This window comes from Terrapene carolina, unplaced genomic scaffold (assembly GCF_002925995.2).
Source record: "Terrapene carolina triunguis isolate 2854851 unplaced genomic scaffold, T_m_triunguis-2.0 Scaffold629, whole genome shotgun sequence".
Classification (NCBI taxonomy): domain Eukaryota; kingdom Metazoa; phylum Chordata; order Testudines; family Emydidae; genus Terrapene; species Terrapene triunguis.
The window spans coordinates 12,314,175-12,335,246 of record NW_020664980.1 but is presented as its reverse complement, the minus strand read 5'-3'; the positions used below and the strand labels follow the sequence as shown (position 1 = coordinate 12,335,246).

The 21,072-nt window shown below is 41.7% G+C and overlaps 1 protein-coding gene across 2 annotated transcripts in view; it reads left to right on the top strand.

Moving 5' to 3' along the window:
• The window catches only part of ADAMTS2 (ADAM metallopeptidase with thrombospondin type 1 motif 2), a 263,392-nt gene that overhangs the window by 231,274 nt on the left and 11,046 nt on the right, over positions 1-21,072 (top strand). For both annotated transcript variants that reach the window (XM_026659415.2, XM_026659414.2), the window contains exons 11-19: positions 1,763-1,908; positions 2,657-2,832; positions 6,423-6,556; positions 7,395-7,518; positions 8,221-8,301; positions 10,696-10,859; positions 12,062-12,221; positions 13,764-13,896; positions 20,576-20,783. In XM_026659415.2, coding sequence (XP_026515200.1) covers positions 1,763-1,908; positions 2,657-2,832; positions 6,423-6,556; positions 7,395-7,518; positions 8,221-8,301; positions 10,696-10,859; positions 12,062-12,221; positions 13,764-13,896; positions 20,576-20,783 — 1,326 coding nt within the window. The remainder of the gene's footprint in view (positions 1-1,762; positions 1,909-2,656; positions 2,833-6,422; positions 6,557-7,394; positions 7,519-8,220; positions 8,302-10,695; positions 10,860-12,061; positions 12,222-13,763; positions 13,897-20,575; positions 20,784-21,072) is intronic.

The following is a 21,072-nucleotide window of genomic DNA, read 5'->3' as shown; positions in this document are numbered from 1 at the left end:
CTCCCAGAGCCTGCACCCCCTCCCCACACACCCCCAGCCCCCAAACTCCCGTCCAGAGTCTGCACCCCAGACTCCCTCCCCCATCCAAACTCCCTCCCAGAACCCATCTCACCCCTTCTGCATCCAAACTCCCTCCCAGAGCCTGCACCCCAATCCCCTACCCCAGAGTTCCTCCCCCACCCAAACTCTGTCCCAGAGCCTTAGGCAGGTGGGGGGCGGAGTTTGGGGGGGCAGGTTCTGGGCGACATGAGTGACATTATTGGCCCGCTGGGAGGATTTGAGGACTGGCACTGGCCCTAAGGTAAATTGAGTTTGAGACCCCTGCTCTAATGTATGATTATTGAGAATTGTTCTCTGTGTTTTACCTTGTGTTTTGTCGAGTTTGGTTTTGAACTTCTGCATGGATGGGGCTTTCACCACCTCCTTTGGAAGAGTATTTCATGATTTAATGATCTCACAGTGAAAAACTTTCCATGATTTTAAGTGTGATCTAGAAGAACGTGCACAGGGTTGGGAGTAAGGTGGCCCTGGGTTCTAATCCTGGCTCTGCCATTGATTCACAGTGTGTTTTTAGGAGAGTCATTTCACTCTCTTTTCTCACCTGTACTTTGGGGTAATAATACCTACCTACTTTGTAGGATTGTTGTGAGGATTAATTAGTTAATGTCTGGTACAGTGCATTGAACATATAAAATGCTAAGTATTCATTTAATGCCATTTCTCTTCTAATATGTCTACACTTCAAGCTGGCTGTGTGATTCCCAGCTTGAGGAGACATACCCACACTAGCTCTGATCAAGCGAATGTGCTAAAAATACAGTGTAGGCACAGCAACACGAGCAATGGGAAGGGTATCAGCCCCGGGTATGTGTCTATGGTCTCGGACGGGATCATACTTGGGGCGGCTAGCCCCTCCTGATGCTTGCACTACATGGCTATGCTCTATTTTTTAGAGTGCTAGCTCAATCAGAATGAACATGGATGTGTCTCCTGGAGTTGGTAATCACACCCCTTGCTCAAAGGGTAGACATACTGTGACAGTAATTGTGCATCTTAAAGCTTTCAGCACAATGGGTGGGTGCACCCTTTCCCTCCTCTGTACACAGTATTTTATGTGTTGTAATGAAACTGTACGTTGTAGAAAGAATCCTCATCATTGCCAGATAAACTGAGTGCATATAGTATGAGAGACAGCACTTTGTATCTTTGGTTCCGAAAGCTTAAGTCTCTACCACTTGTATTAAATGAGAGTGTGTTAGTTGTTGTTAAGTTATGGTTGCAGCCACAAGGTGGAGCCATAAAACTCTGGAGGAGGTTTGACATAGGCAATAGAGGGCAGTGGTACCACTTAGGTCCTGATCCTGCAATAACTTATGCACATGCTTAACTTTAGATAGAGTAAGGGTGACCAGATGTCCTGATTTTATAGGGACAGTCCCGATTTTTGGGTCTCTCTCTTATATAGGCTCCTATTACCGCCTCACCCCCTGTCCCGATTTTTCACACTTGCTGTCTGGTCACCCTAGGTAGAGTTAAATATGGGTGTGTTTGCAGCATTGGGACCGTAGGCACATCAGGACAGTGTGGAGTCATTCTTATCTTCTGGAGAAGTGAAGAAATTCATAACCTATGCCTGTAAATGAAACCTGGGTATTATATTCAGATTTCATTGACCATAATGATATGCAGTACTCAGAGTATGTGTTCAAATGTATGAAGATGACACCACACAATATTTAACCTTTTCAATGTTCTCTTTTAGCACTGCTTTAAAGGTCACTGCATCTGGTTAACTCCAGATATCTTGAAACAGGATGGAAATTGGGGAGCATGGAGTAAGTTTGGCTCCTGTTCTCGAACCTGCGGTACAGGGGTAAAATACAGGACACGGCAATGTGACAATCCACAGTAAGTTCAACATACACCAGGTTTTTTTTCTTGTATGGAGTGAGTGATTGTGGGGGAATTCCTGTTAAGTTACTGATAAAGTAATGCACCAAGGAGTATTGCATAGTGCAGGTTAAAAACAGGTTATGTTTACACTTACGGAGGCGTGTAGAGCATAGACACTGCATGCACAGCTAGCATGGGTATAAATAGCAGTATAGATGGTGATGCACAGCTTAGGTGAGTAGAGAAGAGAGCCTGACGTGCCTGAACCCCCAGGATGTACACCCTACACAGCTCTCAAAACGCCCTAGCAGTGCCTCCCACGTCTACTGTGCTATTTGTAGTGAAAGGCTCCAGCAATGGGGAAAGGCTCTGGCAGTGGGGAGCTGCCAGAGCTTTTCCTTGCTGCCTCCCTGCTGCCGGAACCTTTCACTGTGGTGTGTAGTTACACTGTGGTGTGTACTGCACGCCACCATAAGTGTAGACATAGCCTGAGAGTCCGAACTCCTGGATTATATGCTGCCAGAATTGCTACTGACCCACTTTTTGCCCATGGGTAGATCATTTATCTTCTCTGTACCTCCGTGTACCCATCTATGAAGCTGGTTATAACAGTACAATACATTACAGGGGTCTTGAAAGCATTATATCCATTATTAACATCAGTGGATATTGAAACAGTCCCTAAGGGATTTGTAAAAACAAAAAACCCTTGCTTCGCTCATTAACGCTATCGTTAACCATTATTTTTCTTTCCTTTTCACAGCCCAGCTAATGGAGGCCGTACATGCATGGGGCCAACCTATGAGTTCCAGCTTTGCAGCACTCAAGATTGTCCTCAGCAGTTTGATGATTTCAGAGAGGAGCAGTGTAGACAATGGGATCCTTACTTTGAATATCAGAATACGAAACACCACTGGCTCCCATATGAGCATCTCGATGGTTAGTAATTCCCATCTTGTTCTAATGTTGTCTTAGCAAATTTAGTCCCAGTCTGATAGCACTGGAGACAGAAATTCATTGTCTAACAATGAGGTGCCACCTGGTCATTAGCACTGCAGGCTTCCGCAGGTCCACTTACCAATGTGCATCAACCTGGTGCAGGAGAGAGCCCCTCTTGGGGTGAACAGACAGTTCTACTTTCCATGCTGGTTCAATCCCTGACTCCTCTGCTTGTGCTGTCAGCGACATTGCAGAGCGTTGATACGGAAGCAGGAATGGGTTGTTAGTTTGTTACCTTAGTGTGTTGAAAACATGATGAGGGAGATAAAAAAACAAATTTCAGACTTTACGACAGTCAATGTTCATCTTTAAAATCAGGACATTTAGTTCAATTCCTTAGTATGGATTAAGAGTCCTAACAGGCAGCCAAGTTTTAAAATTTTGGCCTCAGCAAAGAATGGATAATAGAGTTGGCCACATCTGGTTTCTCAGATCCCAATAGAGGAAAGGCTCTTCTTAAGGTCAATCACAATACATTCAACTTGAGAGTTGATGGGAACCAGGAGTTGCTGGCAAAATGCCCATGTAGTTCATTTGTCTGAATTGCTCCCCAAAACAATTTTCACTATTGCTTTACTTGTTTCTTCCGTTCTTGTGCAACCTGGGATTTTAAGAGGAGCAGATGCAGATAGCTTCATCGCTTCATTTCAAGATGTACATTTTCTTCCACAGAGAGGGGGAGAACAGTCTGGCCCACAGACCTGTGTGTAAGAAATATTCTTCTACAGCCTGTCCCACTGAAGCTAATGGGATTCTTTTCATTGACTTCAGTGGGCCTTAGATCAGACAACTACCTGGTCTGCTCCATTTTTATATCAGTATATCTTGTTTAGTTAGGGGTGTGATATTTTACTGAAATAATTATACCATCTTATTCCCCTTCCTGGACAGAAATAAGGCTACAGGTGCCAGTATAACTGTATCCACATGTGGGGGGCTGTGCCATTTAACTATATACCAGTATAGTTAAAGGGATACAATTTTGGTGTGTAGACAAGCCTTAAATTCATGAAAGTATGATAGAAAGTGCAGTTCTAATACATTCAGGGCCACACACTACCCTCTTATGAAGATAAGTGCATATAAATTGAATATTTTAGTGGATATACTCTATTCATAGTCTGGGAGCAACATACATTTTTATCTTACCCTGTCTTTTCTCTAGAGAGTCACTTTGGCAGATCTGCCTGATGTTAGGGTCTCCATCTCCCTACATTTGGCTAGCTGTTGTCTTCCTTGTGTTAATCCCATCAAATGGGGACAGCTCTATGAGTCCTCTCCCTCTAAAATGCTCTGTTCAATGCCATAGCCTTTATCATACTACATGCTAACACATCTTCCTTTATGACATCCCACCACTTTTTCTTGGGTTGGCCTCTCCATCTTTTTCCTTCAGTCTTGCTCTGTTGGATTCTCTTACCCACATAGTTGTCAGGACTGCGCCTTACGTGACCAAACTGTCTGAGCCTGCACTCCCTCACTTATGGGTGTTACTTGGAGCATGCTTCTAACGTATTCATTCTTCACATGGTCTGTCTTGCTTACACCACTCAGCCATTTGCATTTCTGTGGAACAGATCGTTTGCTCGTGGTTCTTCTTTGTTGCCTAACACTCAGTGCCGTACATTAAAACTGGACGGGCCATCATTTTATAGACTTTCCCTTTTAATTTTAATGGTATCTTCCTGTCACACACAACACCACTCATCTCTCTCCATCTGAACCTGGCATTTATTATTGTAGCTCTAATTTCCTCCTCAATTTCCATATTTTCCCAGATTCTGGAGCCCAGATACTTGAAAGTTTGTGTTTTCGGCATTGTCTGCCCATCTAATGTCAAGGATAATACTTCCCTGTTCACATTATTGAAACTGCATACCATACTGCATACTGTTTCTCCTCTCCTTATTTTGACCCCATGTCTCTCCAACACCTTTCTCCATTTATCAAGATCCTCTTTTAGACTGTCCTTCTCCTCACTGCATAGAACGATAGCATCTGCAAACATCAGGCCACCAAGCTGCTGCTTCTGTAAATTTGGTGCTTTGTCTGCTGTACTGCATGCACATACCTGCATGCTTGTGCCTTTTGGATTGTGTGCCCACAGGATGGCATACAGTGGAATAAGAGCCCACCATATGTGACTAGTCAATGGGCAAAGCAAGAGATGTGTGTGAAAATGGGATACAAAGAAACCATGTTTGAGGCCCTAGGTTTATTCAGTCCTTAACCAGTCATTTCAGCTCTGTTGCATGTTTTCAGCTCACCCAGAACAGATTAGAAGAAAGAAATGCAATGGTTTGGCTCTTTGCACACATACTGGTGGTAAAATTACTTTATTCATGGTCTATCTTGTTTGATGACTTAAGCTAGCGTAGATCCAAGCACTGCAGTAGTAGAGAATTACGTTTTTGTTTAGGAGCAAACAGTCCAATACTCTCCTAAGAGTCTTTGGAAGCCAATGTCACATACAGTGTTGAACTGTCACTATTCAAGGGCAAAATCTCATCTGCTTTTTCAGTTTTATATACAGCGAGTGTGGGTGAGCATTGAGACAGAATTCCACCCCTTGGGTAGTGGGGCTCTGAACTGCCCAAATGTAGGCCAGATTGCACAGTACAGAGTGCAGCCCCTTAAGAAGTAAAATGGCTTCCGTGCCTACCCTGCATTGTTAACTCGGGTCTGTGGGACCTGACCTTGTGCACTCGGTGTTTCCAACGACTGCTTGAGCATCCACACTGCAATTTAAACTGCGGCTTACGATTGCTGGACCTGGGTCCCAGAACCATGCTAATGCGTTTGTACTGCACTACACAGATCTCCTGACTCGCATCTGTAGCTTGAGTGCTGTCCACACTGCAAAATGGCAGGGCTTGGACCCGAGTCTCAGGGGGGCTCGGGCTCTGACCTGCCCCCCCCCCCCCAGCAGAGTCCTATGAGCCAGGTCCTGAGTGCTTGCTGACCCAAGTCAGGCTGATTTGTGTGTAGACAGAAGGTGGGCATGGGCTCAAACCTGAGTCAGAGCCTGGGCTCAGTGTGCAGTGTAAACTCAACTAAGTCACTAAGGGTATGTCTACACTGGAAAAAAAAAAAAAGCCACAGCTGTGAGTCTCAGAGCCTGGATCAGCTGCCTTAGGCTTGTGGGGCTTGAGCTACAGGGCTAAAAATAGCAGTGGAGACATTCCCAGTCAGGCTGGAGCTCAGGCTCTGAACCCGGCCAAAGAGGTCAGTTTACCTGGGCTCTGAGATTCACAGCTGTGGGTCTTTTTTTGCAGTGTTGACAAACCCTAAGATACAGTCCCAAGAACAATCCATTGGTTCTTTTTTATCCAGCAGTTTCCAACTGAGCCTTTGTAGAATAATGATAATAACAATTTAGCATTTATTGGATGCGGACAGTGTGCTTGCCGCTGTATGAAAGATGATGCAGGCAGATAGCTAATCCTGCTGCCATTCAAACTGACATTCATAGCTTGAGCAAATGAGCTGTTCAAGCTTAACAATATAATATGGGGCATTTTGTCTTCTAGCTAAAGAAAGGTGCCAACTGCACTGTGAGTCCAAGGAGACTGGTGACGTAGTGTATTTGAAACGAATGGTACATGATGGAACCCGCTGCTCATATAAAGATTTTTATAGCATCTGTGTGCGAGGGGATTGTTTGGTAAGTAGCATCACTCCTGATGCTTCACTTTTAACATTTTTCAAGACTAGCTGATGCAAAAACTATCAAAACGGTCACTTGAATGTTCTTCTCTGAGAATGAATATTTAAGTGAGTGCCATAACGCTTTGGGCAATGGAGAGATTTCATTACAATTACTGTCACAATATTGTGTGTGATATTTGCAGTTGTCATCACTTTGCATGGGAATCGATTCCAGCAGCGTCTACCTACACAAGTAGTAGTATATGCAGTGTTTTTTAAGATGAACCGTGACCACTAGCTTTCAGTGAAGCTTTTCCTTCATAAGGTTTGATGACGATGGAGCGTATAGTGAAATATGAACATACAGCAACTTTTGAAGAAAGTGGTGTTAAGAGGTAGCTGATGTGTATGCTGTATCTATTTGATCTGGCTATAATCACCAACAATTTGTATAAATTGGGATCTGCTATAATTCATCAGTATTTTAAATTACAGTTTGCAACGGAATTATAGCCCTGATTCAACAAACCACTTCTGCAGGTGTTTAACTTTAAGCAGGTGCTTAAATCCCAGTGTAACTTAAGCATCTGTTTAAAATTAAGCACAGGCTGAAGACCCCTGAGTTAATAGTGATTCTTTCCTGAACCAGGACCCTAATGAATCACAAAATATATTTACCTAAGCTACAATTACTGTGATGACTGGAAATGTGTACGTTTACCAATGTGCACTCTAGGGAAGTACTATAATTTTTTAGCTAATATTAAAAACCTATTTTTGATATCTGAATCCAAGGATCATTTGAGTTAAAGTTTGGATAAACAAGTAGCATTGTCTTTCCTCTCTGCTCACAGAAAGTTGGATGTGACAGGGTAATAGGTTCCTCTAAGCAAGAGGATAAGTGTGGTGTCTGTGGTGGAGATAACTCCCACTGCAAGGTGGTGAAAGGAACGTTCTCCAGGGCACCAAAGAAACCAGGTCAGTTCATTCAAGATGTATTGTTCTGGGTGAATGATTTCAGTGAGTTCTCTTGTTTGTTCACTCTGGATCTCTTTGCTGCCATGACAAACACAGGCCCATTGCAGATAGTTTTAGGCTTAGCTATCACAGCAGACACTGTCAGGACTTTATCTTTGAGATGGGTCTGGAGTTTGGAAGTATGTGAAGAGCTTTTCCAGGTTGTCATCCCTCTATGCTAAGATCAGGGCCTATGCCTGCCACAGTTGGCACAGGGAAGTGGTTTTAATGGTTCCCCCCGAAGAGACTTCTAGACCGATTTGTGTTGCAGATGTCTCTGCATACTAATGTAGCTCATCTATTGAATCTGATTCCATGGAATGCTATGACAGTATCTTATCTCCAGTCATTACCAGTCTGGAACCTGGATGTCCTCCTCTTCCACATTGTGTGGTGTCACTTGGGGAGATAAGGAACCATTTTGGTCTGAAGTGGCATCAGTTTGCTGATGACATTCAAGCTGTTTTTGTTAACCCAGAGGTCACTGTCTCGTTCCTCTCTCGTTACCTGATGGAGGGATAGGAATAGTATAATTGCTTATGCCCAGCTTGCTTTAAAACATCCTGAATTTTGTAAAATAAATCCATTTATATACAGTAAAACAGACTTGCCCTGTTTTTATCATATTGACCAGTTATTGTTTTTTTTAATATTGCAATAAAGGGTACATTAAGATGTTTGAAATTCCTGCTGGTGCAAGGCACTTGCTTGTACAAGAAACAGATGCCACCATTCATAATCTTGGTGAGTATTCATTTGTGATATATTTTCTGTACAGGCTTAGTTTGCTTCTCCCCCACCCCTCAAGCTTGTAATGTGTTTGTGCATTGGTCTACGCGTAAGAACCCTCCTCCCTTTACATGCACAAACTAGGAAACTTACTAGAAAATTGGATCCTAATTCCCTCATGTTTTATTACTTAGCACCTTTGCAGGATGATCCCAGAATCAGTGTGTGTCTGCTGCTATATGGGGTGATGAATTTCATTAGAGGATGTGATAGCATTTGCATTGTCTTCACTTGTATAGTTCACAATATGCATCCTGTATTCAGCTTCTTCCCAGCTACCTCCAAAGCATAGCACTGTTATTCTCTCTGTTTCAAATTCTGCACCATTGTTAATAGTAACGATGCTAGGATGTCCAATCAATTACAAAATGTAGACAGTAATTGAAATCCTCTCCTTACAGTGCAATGGGATCAGTGAGAAGCAATGTCTGATAGGTTGTTATTAATTGGAAGTGGATTCACAGCAAATGGCTTGCTAATTCTGCTATGAATCATTCAAGCTTCTCTTTAGTAAATGCTTCCTTAAAAATGCCATTCGTTGCCCCCTGGCAGATCAGAATGGTGACCAATTCAGGAATCGCACTAGATTCATTCTTCATTTGGGGTAAACCACTTGCATTAATATGACCACCCATTCCCCTCAATCTGCTGCTTCTTCACAAGCCTATACGTACTGCTAATATAATTATAGTTCAGGACCCTAGACTCAGCGAGGCACTGAGAGAGTGAGCCCAGGAGCGTGTGGACATTGGGGAAAAGGGTCATTCCTGAGAGGAACAGGCTGCTCAATCTGCTGTTAGTGAATGGAGTGGATTAAAATGTATATAGTGAATAAAGAAACACTTTATCTTCTAACTTCAACACAAAACGTAGGTCAACCAAGTACCGTGGCACAAGATAAGCCACTTCCTTCATCCCCAGTATAAAGGGGGGGGTGGGGTAGAAGACCAGCAACAGATAAACCGATGTGTGGTGTTAACTATTTTACTGCCAGGCTGGAGAACATATGACCACTTTCCTTGTGCCCAGATGTTCCCTACCTGTACTCAGCACAAACAGCTCATGACTCTGAATCCAAGTGCAGCAGCTTCAGGCTGTGTTTGCTGGACTTGAGGGAAAAAGAGACCGAATTGTTGATAGAAGCAGGATATAGGGATATTGTAGAGCAGGCCCAACTCAGAACTGGCTCCTCCACTTGGGGAAGCTGGTTTCATCAAGGGGGAAACAATGTGGAATGGAGGACAGACTCCCTTAGATAGGACGCACGTTCTAACAGATGGAGGAGGCTGATCGTTGCTGCTGCAACAAAGAGGTTACTCCAGGGGATGGGGATAGAGATGTGAAATGCAGACAGGCTTCAGTGATAGGAATCAGTACATGGTGCCAGGAGATCCACTTGGTGATGGACATCTAGATAAACACCATGGGATTGCTGGGATACACGTTGGTACCTGTATTTTAAGGGGGTGGAGGGTTGTAAGAGATGTCTGGGAGCTGAATTTAGTTTTCTAGAAAAAGTCTTGTGTCAAGACTTTCCCTTTTAATTTTCTCTAAAATGCCTCCAATTCCACGCTCCGTTGAAACCTTAGGGTTTCATTGTATGGATGAGTATATGGAGCAAAGAGGAATAGTTTACATTCATTAGGCACCTGGGAACATTGTGGGAAGGGAAGGTCTATATAGGGAACCAGATTGCTGGTGCATAAATTGACAGAGGCCTAAATTTTCCAAAGTGACTGGTGCCTGGGGATGCCTCAGTTTTTGAAGCACAACTAGTTACATCTTAAAGAGGCCTGATTTTCAGAGGATGAGTACACAGTGCTTTCTGAAGATCAAGCCCTATTAAGATGTCTCAAAATGAGCCCCTGAAATGGAATCACCCAAAATCACTAGCCACTTCTGAAAATCTTGGCCAGTGGTTGTTGGTTTATTTAAATTATGAGGTGGGGGAAAGCCTGAAGGTGCTGAGGAGCACTTGAGTCATATGTACACAGGGATATCAGCAAAACAAAGACCACTCCAGTCTCTGATAGTAGAAGATAGGACAGAAATTAACTGGAGAAGGGATGGGTTCAGATCACAGGGGTGTATCCTGGAAAAGTAACTGGAGCAAAATACGAAGAGATACAGGGCCAAAAAAAAAAAAATCCACAGAAGACTGTGTGTCAGAGGGAGAAAACAAAATGAGGTAAAGCAGAATGCCTAAAAAATTCTCTCTCAAACCAGTGAGAGAACTGGGGAAGAACAGACATTGGTATCCTTGGAGCTCTTTCAGCTAGCCTTCTACTGAAAAAATATTAGAAATGAGATGAAAACCCCAAGTATTCATGTTTGTTATGTTACTTCTAGCCATTAAGAATCGAGAAACAGGGAAATTCATTTTAAATGAAGACAACTATGTACCGGATTCTAAAGTATTTGTTGACATGGGTGTGGAATGGGAATACCGGAATGATGACGATAGAGAAACAGTGCAGACCATGGGGCCTTTGCGCAGTGGTATAGTCATTCTGGTAAGTGGCTTGAAAACCATCTTCTGTGGAAGATAGTGTCTGGGTTACACTGAGTCATAATGTTTTATAGTATATTATAGGTTCCTTTTGTGAAACACATTAAGTCATCTGCTTTAAGAATAAAAGTGATGTATTTTAATCCCTTTCCAACTCGCTCATTACCACTTACTGGAAATGTGTTTAACAGAGACTCCAGGGTTGTGTGTCAAGCATCTGACCTCCCTGATTATTTCCTGTGGATGGCCTAGAAATCATCACTCGCTAATGGATATCCAACTTACTAAGCACAGCTGAGATGTGAACATTAAGAAAAAAAATCAGTGTAGCACATCATAGTCAGATGTACATTACCCTTTAACAACATCTGCACCCATTTTTGAAAATGTCTGACACAGGATCCTTTTACATAGAGGGTCATTTAATGGGGTCTCAGGTGGTTTAGTCCATATCAGAATTTTAATTCACAAATCTTTCAAACTCTGCTCATTATACTGTACATCGTAAAATAGTAAATGCAGTGTAAATCCTGTGGGCCAGACCCTCCACTGGTGTAAATTGACAGAGTCTCACTGAAGCCAGTGGAGCTGTGCTGATCTACACCAGTTGAAAATCTAGCCTGCTGGAAGAATAAAAATTACATTCTCCAAGGGCCAGATTTCAATACCTTTACTCATGTGGAATAGCGGTCCCATTGGCTTCAATACTATAGCGGAAGCTGGCTCTAAGTCATTTTTTATGTGGAAGCTCCATTCCTTGGTTAGGTAATGAGTTTATTATTCATAGCACTTGCAAGACCATCGTAAGAAAGGTTGTGTTTATTGCAGAGGTTATTACAATTCTTTCCACCTGTTTTTTTAGTTAATCTTCGTATTTTTATTAATCTTTGTTTTTAGCGGAGTCACCATTATCATTGTATCCTAATTTTTCTCTCCTTTAGAATAGGATATGGAAAAATTTAGCGCTTTAAAGTCCATGCAACACTGGCAAGAAAAATCAATCCAAAGCAGTGACGGCCTATTTAAATGTGCAGTATAAGAATCCCTGTGTTCCAAGGATACAGAGATACTTAAAGCAAGAACAGCTCTAATGGGGTTAAAATGTTTAAAATTCTTGGGGGATGTTTTTATATCTGTGTCATGATTGTCATTGTAAGATTGATATAAGCTTTTTAAAGGTTTTATTTTGTCTTGTTTGCTGACTAGGTGATTCCTCATGGTGGTGCCAAGGTTTCTTTGACTTACAAATACATGATCCATGAAGACTCCTTAAATGTAGATAACAACAATGTTTTGGAAGATGATTCAGTAACATATGAATGGGCTCTGAAAAAATGGTCGCAGTGTTCAAAGCCCTGTGGAGGAGGTAAAAAAATGAACACATTTAAAACTGATGAAAGGAAATACCTTTTATTTTTTACATAACACAATTAATCTGTGGAATTCATTGCCACAAGATAGTAATAAGGCCAAGAGCTTAGCAGGATTTTATTTAAAAAAAAGGATTACACAAATAAAGAATAAGAAAATCCATATTTGCATTAGACTGGAAAAAATGTGTAAGGAATATTAACCACCATGCTTCTGGATACAAGCTGAACACAAGCATAGGGTTAGGAACAAGCTTCCTCTTTGAGCAGCTTATCCCATAACTGTCGGGAGCATCCCTTACTGCTCCTAGAAACAGGATATCTGGCTGAAATGGACCTTTGGTCACATCTGGTATGACAGTTTCTTTGTCCTTGTCTGTTACTGAGAAATTGTACCAATCATATACGAGTTGGCTGTGTGCTGATGAAAACTAGCATGTCAAAACTTCAAGCACGTAACACAAATCACACCCATTGGCAGATGAATTCCAAATCCTTTGTGTCCAGTGATCTTAGCCTCCAGTTTAGGGATCAGTGAGTACTAGACCCTGATCCTGATTAATGCTGGTGACCAGCGCTGCCTGGAGATAGGAAGTTTCAGCTGCTGTGCTGTTTGGCTGCTCTTTTAGGTGTGCAGATTTAGAGGACACTGATGAAACTTTTACCCTTTTAATGCCAAGAGGTGCCCCTTTAAGAACATAAAAACTGTCATACTGGGTCAGACAAAAGGTCCATCTAGCCCCGTATCTTGTCTCTGACAGTGGCCAGTGCCAGATGCTTCAGAGGGAATTAACAGAACAGGGCAATTTAGCAAGTGATCATCCCCTGTCATCCAGTCCCAGATTCTGGCAGTTGGGGTTTTTGGGACACCCAGAGCATAGGATTGAGTCCTTGACCATCTTGGCTAATAGACAATTATAGACCTATCCTCCATGAGCTTATCTAATTCTAATTGAACCTGGTTATACTTCTGGCCTTCACAATATCCCTTGGCAATAAGTTCCACAGGTTGACTGTATGTTGTGTGAAGAAATACTTCTTTATGTTGCTTTTAAACCTTCTGCCTATTCATTTCATTGGGAGATGCCTAGTTCTTGTGTTATGTGAAGGGATAAATAACACTTCCCTATTCGCTTTCTCCACACCATTCATGATTTTATAGACCTCTATCTATATCCTCCCTTAGTCGTCTCTTTTCTAAACTGAACAGTCTGTGTCTTTTTAATCTCTTCTCATATGGAACCTGTTCCATACCCATAATTATTTTTATTGCTCTTGTCTGCACGCTTCCGGAAGAGTCAGTTATTTATTGTGATTATAGCTTTGTTGTGAGAAGACAAAGAGGACTGGTAGTTCTGGGTGCTAAATAGGTAGCTGCTTGTAATGAGTAGAGTAAATGCTAACCAGGTGCAATCTACAATCCTGTAGAATGGTCACCTACCTTCAAAATACACCATTAGCCACTTCATGGACAAATACAATTTGAGTTGTGTGTAAGTATTGTAAATGCTGAAGATAAAAGAAGTATCTTTCTTAAGGTTATCAGTTTACGAAATATGGCTGCCGGAGGAAGACAGACCACAAGATGGTTCATCGGAGATTCTGCGAGACGATCCAAAAGCCAAAGCCTATTCGCAGAGTGTGCAATCTGCAGGAATGTTCCCAACCAATGTAAGCTTTGCTGTCCCTTAGAATTGGTCATAGCCCATGTCCAGTTAATGCTAATGGTCAACTGGAACGAAGTGCTTTCAGCTATCCCCATATACCTACCTACTCTGACACATGGCTGTTTCAGATTAGGAGCCCTTCACCATTATTTTACATCATTGCCTATATAGTGTTATGCAATGACACAATGTCATTGCTAAAGTGTTGCTCGCAGAAACACTATTTCTGGGAATGACAGTTCCTGCTGATTCTGAGTTAGGTTGGATCAGAAAAATACCCCCGTCTTGATCCAGACACTTGTATTCAATGGACCAGAAGTGAAGTCATATAAATTGATTTTACAGAATGTGAATTTAACTATATAACAGCAAGCATATAGAGTGTTATTTAAGAGAACAAATGTCACACATTTCTAATACAAACACCAATAAAACTCAGCATATTTTTAAAGCTGCAAAGGTCAGGGACGGGAATGGTTTGGCTCATGCAAGTTTTTGCTGAAACATTTATGTTGATTTCCATGGATATCCCAGGACAGCATTTTAAGAGGTTATTATTTGTGCTTCCTTGTTGTTGTATATAGTAAATTATTACGGATGTATTTATTCACATTTTACAGGTGCTTTTTTGACTGGCAGCAAGTTAACCCTGTCACATGTAGGACTCACATATTTCCCCTGTTGCTACCGCAACAAGTAAGGAGTAAGTTGATCTACAGCTTTTATCTCTGGCAACCAAGTCTAGATTCCAATGCGTGTGATGAATAACTAGACAATACCAGCCAATATTTTAAAACTCCCTTCCAAAGACAAACACCAGAGAAGGAGAAGTCAAATAACTCTGCCCCATCAACACAACAAAGATCATGGTTTTACAAGTTTATTTACCAGCAATGACTTAATGACCACAATTAGAACTCTCTGTGTAAAGCTACAGTCTTCTATTACTCAGTTATAAGCTCCTTTCTAGGTAGTAAAACTATAAATGAAAGTAAAATTAAATTACACATGCACATGAACCACAAAATTCAGATACGGATTTCAAAGACCCCAAATATAAGGGTGCTTGGATCTGGAGTTTTAGCTCAGCCCATTATAGAGTTATTAGCCAGCTACAAAATTAATATCAGGATCTGGTTCTAAACCCCCAATGTTTGCGTAGTCTCTGATCCAGGGTTTTGGTTGGGCCCCTCTCTAATTAAACTGGTAACTTCATTCTCACCTAGAAGGTGGCTTTAATCCTAAATGGGGCCTGGATTCAACCAACATTTTAGGCCTTTCCCCACAGAATATTTTTCTTTCAACCTTCCCCACTTTCAGATGGACTTTTCCAGGCTGACCTCCTTCTCGTTCATAGGCGAGACAGATTTCGATTGGACTCCTTAGCACTGAAGCCAACAGAATAAAACTGTAAGCTGCGGCTCCCTCATAATTAATGGAGGATCATTGAAACTCAATTGTCCCTGAGATCCTCTTCCTATAGTGCTCCAAGGATTGTTGCCTTACTCCTCTAATATGTAATTTCATAAAATCAGAGGTTAAAAACAAGAGATGTATGAGGTCACCAGTCCATCGCCTGGTCAATGCAGGACTATTCCCTACACCACCTTTTCTAGTGCTTTGTACAAACTTTAAATGTCCCAAGTAATGATATTTCCATCAGCTCCCTTGTGGAACTCTTCTACTGCCTAACACATCTCAAACTTAGGGCATTTTTCAGTCTATATTTATATTTAGTTTATGCCAATTGTACCTGCATGTACCACACTAAATAATATCCCCTCTTCTTGGTTTTTGCATCCCTTAAATATTTGTGATCATGTGCACCCACTTTGTCATCACTTAGCCCACCTTTCAGAATTCCTTGTAAATATCCTCCAGTCCCTCACTCCTTACACTTTGTCACTATAGTTCTTGCAAAATTGTGCCCAGAATGTAATACAGTGTTCTAGGGGCAGTCATGGAGGAGTTTTCAGCCATACCACATTGCAAAACATGGGTAAAATTTTCAAATGTGCCTAAGTGTATGTCTACACAGCAAAGGAAAACCTGTTGCTGGCCATGCCAGCTGTTTCATTGCTGGGGAGACTTCTGGGCTAGGGCTGGAGCCTAGGCTCTCGGACCCTGCAAGGTGACTCAAGCTCCTCAGTCATTTTGGGGGAAAAATGGGACTTCAACTCCTAAGTCACATTGACTTTCAATTACATTTACACTTCTAAGTACCTTCACTACTCTTCAAAATGGGACATAGGTGCCTGAGGTACTTTTGAAAATTTTGTCTGCTGTCTAATTTGCTTTTCTGGTTCATCTGTAGATAGATCAGCGCCGCTGCTCTCCAGTTCCCCCCTCTCACTGGGTATTTGTGTTTGGGGTTATTTTCCCCAGTTGTATTTGCTTGTGTTTTTCCAAGATGAATTTCACTTTATTTTCTTCCCATGTTTCTAATCTCTCTTGGTCCCTGTGTATTATTTCTCTGTCCTCCCTGGGCCTCACAGCTCTTCTCATTTTAGCATCAGTCAGTTAACTGAAGTCAGCCACTCTGACCATCACCAAGGAAATTGTTATTTCTGTGCATCTATAGCTAAATGTCCCCAGATCAGCTAGGCTGTAATAGTAATTTTTAAAGGACTATTTATTGATTTATTTCAAGAGACCCTTATCAGATCTCCACAGAACATTATGGTACTCAGTGGTATGGTGGCAACATTGTCTTCTGCCATTGTGAAAGAAGGTGAAACCTCACTACTGGGAAGAATAAGCTCAGAGTTCTGTGAGGGGGAGGGATAGTTCAGTAGTTTGAGCATTGGCCTGCCAAACCCAGGGTTGTGAGTTCAATCCTTGAGGGGGCTATTTAGGGAACTGGGGTAAAAATCTGTCTGGGGATTGGTCCTGCTTTGAGCAGTGGGTTGGACTAGATGACCTTCTGAGGTCCCTTCCAACCCTATGATTCTATGAAAACTGTATTAGAAATATTACATAGTTAGCAAATATCCTAGGACCAACATGGCTACAACACTGCACATCATCAGCAAAACTAAATTTCATCTGCTCTGTGGCTAAGCATCAAATATACCACAACAGCTTCCACTGTAGAGAGAAAGCACTTCCCCTTTGCAATATTCTTGGTGTCTAATGCTGTGGGGAGATGGTATACAGAGATGGATCAAAGAAGTCCCCAAAATGATGTTGAGCTTTTTGACGCTCCCTCCCTCCCTCCCTCTTCTTTTCTGCCACGAGCTGATAGTTTCCCCAGATATTCCTCTGCCTCCTTTGTGGCCTTCAGTAGCTTACTGCTTCACCCTGCCCCTCCACATAATCCCCACGGGAGGAGAAAAGGGACCTGAGGCATTCTGACCACAACACCTCTAATTTAGATTCTACTAGAGACAGTTTTCTAAAGACAAACAGCTTTTGTAACAAGGACCACATAGAAAAGAAAAATAAAAGTGACATGTTATTCTCCTCTTGGTTATGCACGCAACTTCTGTTAGCACTAACGGGATGTGTGCATCTGCATCAAAAAGGGAATGTATACCTACAAGAGTCTCAGTATGAACGTCCCAGTGTAATCAAGCTGTCTACGTGTTCTGTACAATACTGAATGCAGAACAATACAAGACGCTGAGTGGTTAATATTCTATTCTTTAAAATATTACTGCGGGGATTTAGGAGCCCTTAATGTTGCTCCTAAGAGAGACTGGATATATTGCTTTGAAGTCTTCAAAATTACTTGATGAACAGCTCGGTTCTGGCTTTCAGTCTTCTGGCAAATGAGTCCATATTTTTCATGGTTCTTCTAGGGGATTGGTTGAACTGTCACCCTCTCTGAGTAAACTCATCTGTAAGAATTACAGCTATAACCCCATCCTCTGCCATCGACAGTTGCTTTAGTGGTTTATCTCCCTGTTGGTTTCAGCATGAATTATTTAGGCTATGTCTACACTACCACGGTAAGTCGACCTACACTACGCAACTCCAGCTACATGAATAATATAGCTGGAGTCAATGTACCTTAGGTCGAATTACCGCGGGGTCTATACCGCGGAGGGTCGACAGGAGAAACTCTCCCGTTGACTTACCTTACTCTTCTCATCGGGGGTAGAGTACAGGGGTCGACTGGAGAGCGATCTGCTGTCAATTTGGTGGGTCTTCACTAGACCTGCTAAATCGGCCACTGGTGGATCGATCTCAGAGCGTCAATCGCGGCTGTAGTGTAGATGTAGTCTTATTAGAGGTTTACGCATAGCTACTGTTAGGGAAGCTGCAGAGAAATTGTTCTTTTCAGTTCAGAGTATCTGCAAAAGACAGGTCTGCTAAGATTGGTATCCAGGGATCTAACATGGAATTATTGTGTTATACATGTAGATGGGATTGCTTATATTTGGAAACATTCGCACACCAATAATTAAGACCTTATGACTTCTGATTCACATAACTAATTGCACTAAACTTGAGAAACTTGTTGTAGATTTTGAGTGAAATTTTCAAAAGCATCTGACTTAGGACCCTAAGGGCCAGATTTTACAAAGCTGCTTAGGAGATGCCAAAAGATGCAGAATGGTGCCTAGTGAGATTTGAAAGGCACCTAATTCCCTTTGGCTTTCATTGGGAGTTAGGCCCCTAACCTGCTTATGCAGTTTTGTAAATCCCATTGGGTACCTGTCTGTATCTTTAGGCTCCTAAACAGCTTTGTAAATCTAGTACGAAGTCCCACTGAACATCAATATAACAGTGAATGAAAGTCAATGGAACTTAGCTTCCTAAGTTGCTTAAGCCATTTTAGGCTTTATAGGCGCTTTTGAAAATGTTACCCTTTAATACTGGAGAGAAAAGATGGATGAGATAATATCTTCTGTTGGTGAGGGAGAGAAACTTTTGAACCACACACAGCTCTCTCTCACCAACAGAAGCTGGTCCAATAAAAGATATTACCTCACCCACCCTGTCTTTCTAATATCCTGGTACTGACAAGGCTACAACACTGCATACGACCACTTAATACTACTTTATCTTAGGGCTGGTTGGTTTTGTTTGTTTTTTAACTTTTGAAATAGTAAATCCGTAATAGGTATCTGGACAGTGCACCAAACGTGGGCCTGTAACGAGTAGGGGCCTCATTAGAGAATTCCGAAGAAAGAGAAGTTAAGTGGAAATATTCACGTTGAGATAATACTATGGGAGAAAAAAAGTAACATTTTCCTTTTTCTTTTCCTAGCCCTATCAGTGATTTGTGTGTTTGGTCTATTCTCTCTGAAGGTAAACAGAATTTATTGTAAGGGTCTCAAAAGGAGCCTAAAAGTGTTAGGTGCCCACATGCCATTGGAAATCAATGTAAATTGGGTATCTAACTCCTTTAGTCTCCTTTGCAGATCTCAGCCCTTTTACATGCAGTCCTTAAAGGACCAGCTTATAACCAAAATAAATGAAATGAAGTAATATTGACGCCTTCATCTCAGAAATAAAGAACCTCTAATTGTGCCACCGTTAGAAAGCATTACTACACTGGTGCCCCAGGTGAACTCACGTGATACAATACTGAAGTATGGTAGGAAGAGATGTGACCTTCATTATAATGGGTTTCATGCCTCTGGCTGTTATGCTTTGAACTACAGTATAATTGTAGCTGAGCTGCCATCTACTTACAAGAATTTAATAATCCTGTGCACAGTAAAAAGTTAAGAAAGCAAGTTATTGTGAGATGAGTGTAGGGAGGGCCTCAATAGGAGTAGAAAGGTGCAAGCTTTGAAATAGGTATGCAAATGTTTCTCCCCAACCTGCTTACATCTTTAATATTAAAGACAAAACACCTCTTTTGCCAGTTGCACATAAGGTGATAAAAAACACAAATTGGATACAGTTTTGTCAATGATAGAGAGCACTGAATTCAAAATGGTGGTACTGAACCGCTAGACACCAAAAATAACTCTACAACAGATGAAATTTCACATTGTGCAAGTCCAGAGCATTAGTCTTTCAATGCTATTTTTCAGAATAGACAGTGATTTCTCCTTATTAAAGAATTAATCATGTAACAGATTTGGTTCTGGAACACCTCATTTTGTATTATGCCAGTGCAAAAAATTCTGAAATTCTCAAAAATGTATCTGCATGTGTGTGTGTGTTCCCTTTTCTTTTTATAACCTATCTGAGATGTGTATGGCAAGATTTAGCCAAGAGATTTAGAATTCTTCTAGCTTCCCCTATATGCAAAGTTCAGTTTTATCTGCTATTTCTTCAAGATCCTTTACAACACAAACCTGTCACAGTATTAACTGCTGCAGTGCTGGATCTAAAAATATTAAGTTGATCAGCTAAATTCCTTCTTGCCAGTAGCTTGCTTGGAATGGTAAGACACACTAAATCAATCCTAATTACAACAGCCATAAGTGCTACCACAGACAGACTGACCGAAGGACCCATATTGCACTCTTTTTCCAGTGCAGAAGACACTGCTTGGATGCATTTAGCCCACTTACTGTCAGCTTCAGTGCTGTGGCTAATTCAGCCCTCCCAGAACATTTAGTAATTTTTACTTATCCTCTTTCATTTACTAGATTGGGATCAAGATCAACATACTGCTAATCCTGAAATTTAAGAATTATAGTTCAATAAATATTTTTGACATGACTAATGTATGAGAGAGAGAGAGTTTTACCTCACATGTCCTGTTTTTCATTAACCAGATGGGTTACAGGAGATTGGGAGCCCTGCAGCAAAAGCTGTGGAAAAACAGGATATCAAGTACGTTCTGTACGGTGTATCCAACCCCTGCATGACAACACAAATCGTTCTGTTCATACCAAATATTGCAACAATGATCGTCCAGAAGGCAAAAGGTCTTGCAATCGAGCACTTTGCCCTGCACAGTGGAGGATAGGACCCTGGTCACAGGTAGATAATGATCATAAGTAATTATAAAATATTATGAAAAATATGATTGACAAAGCAGGGAAGGGGGAGTCTTCAGCGAGTTGTCCTGTCCTGCTACTGCACTGACTGGAAAACTTCTGCTTACCAGTGAAGAGCGCAATATATCCACCAGGGCTAATTCAGCCTAGAAGGTGGGGGTAATGGCAGTATGGACAGCAGTAAAATAGGGTTACCATACGTCCGGATTTTCCCGGACATGTCCGGCTTTTGGGGATTCAAATCCCCGTCCGGGGGGAAATCCCCAAAAGCC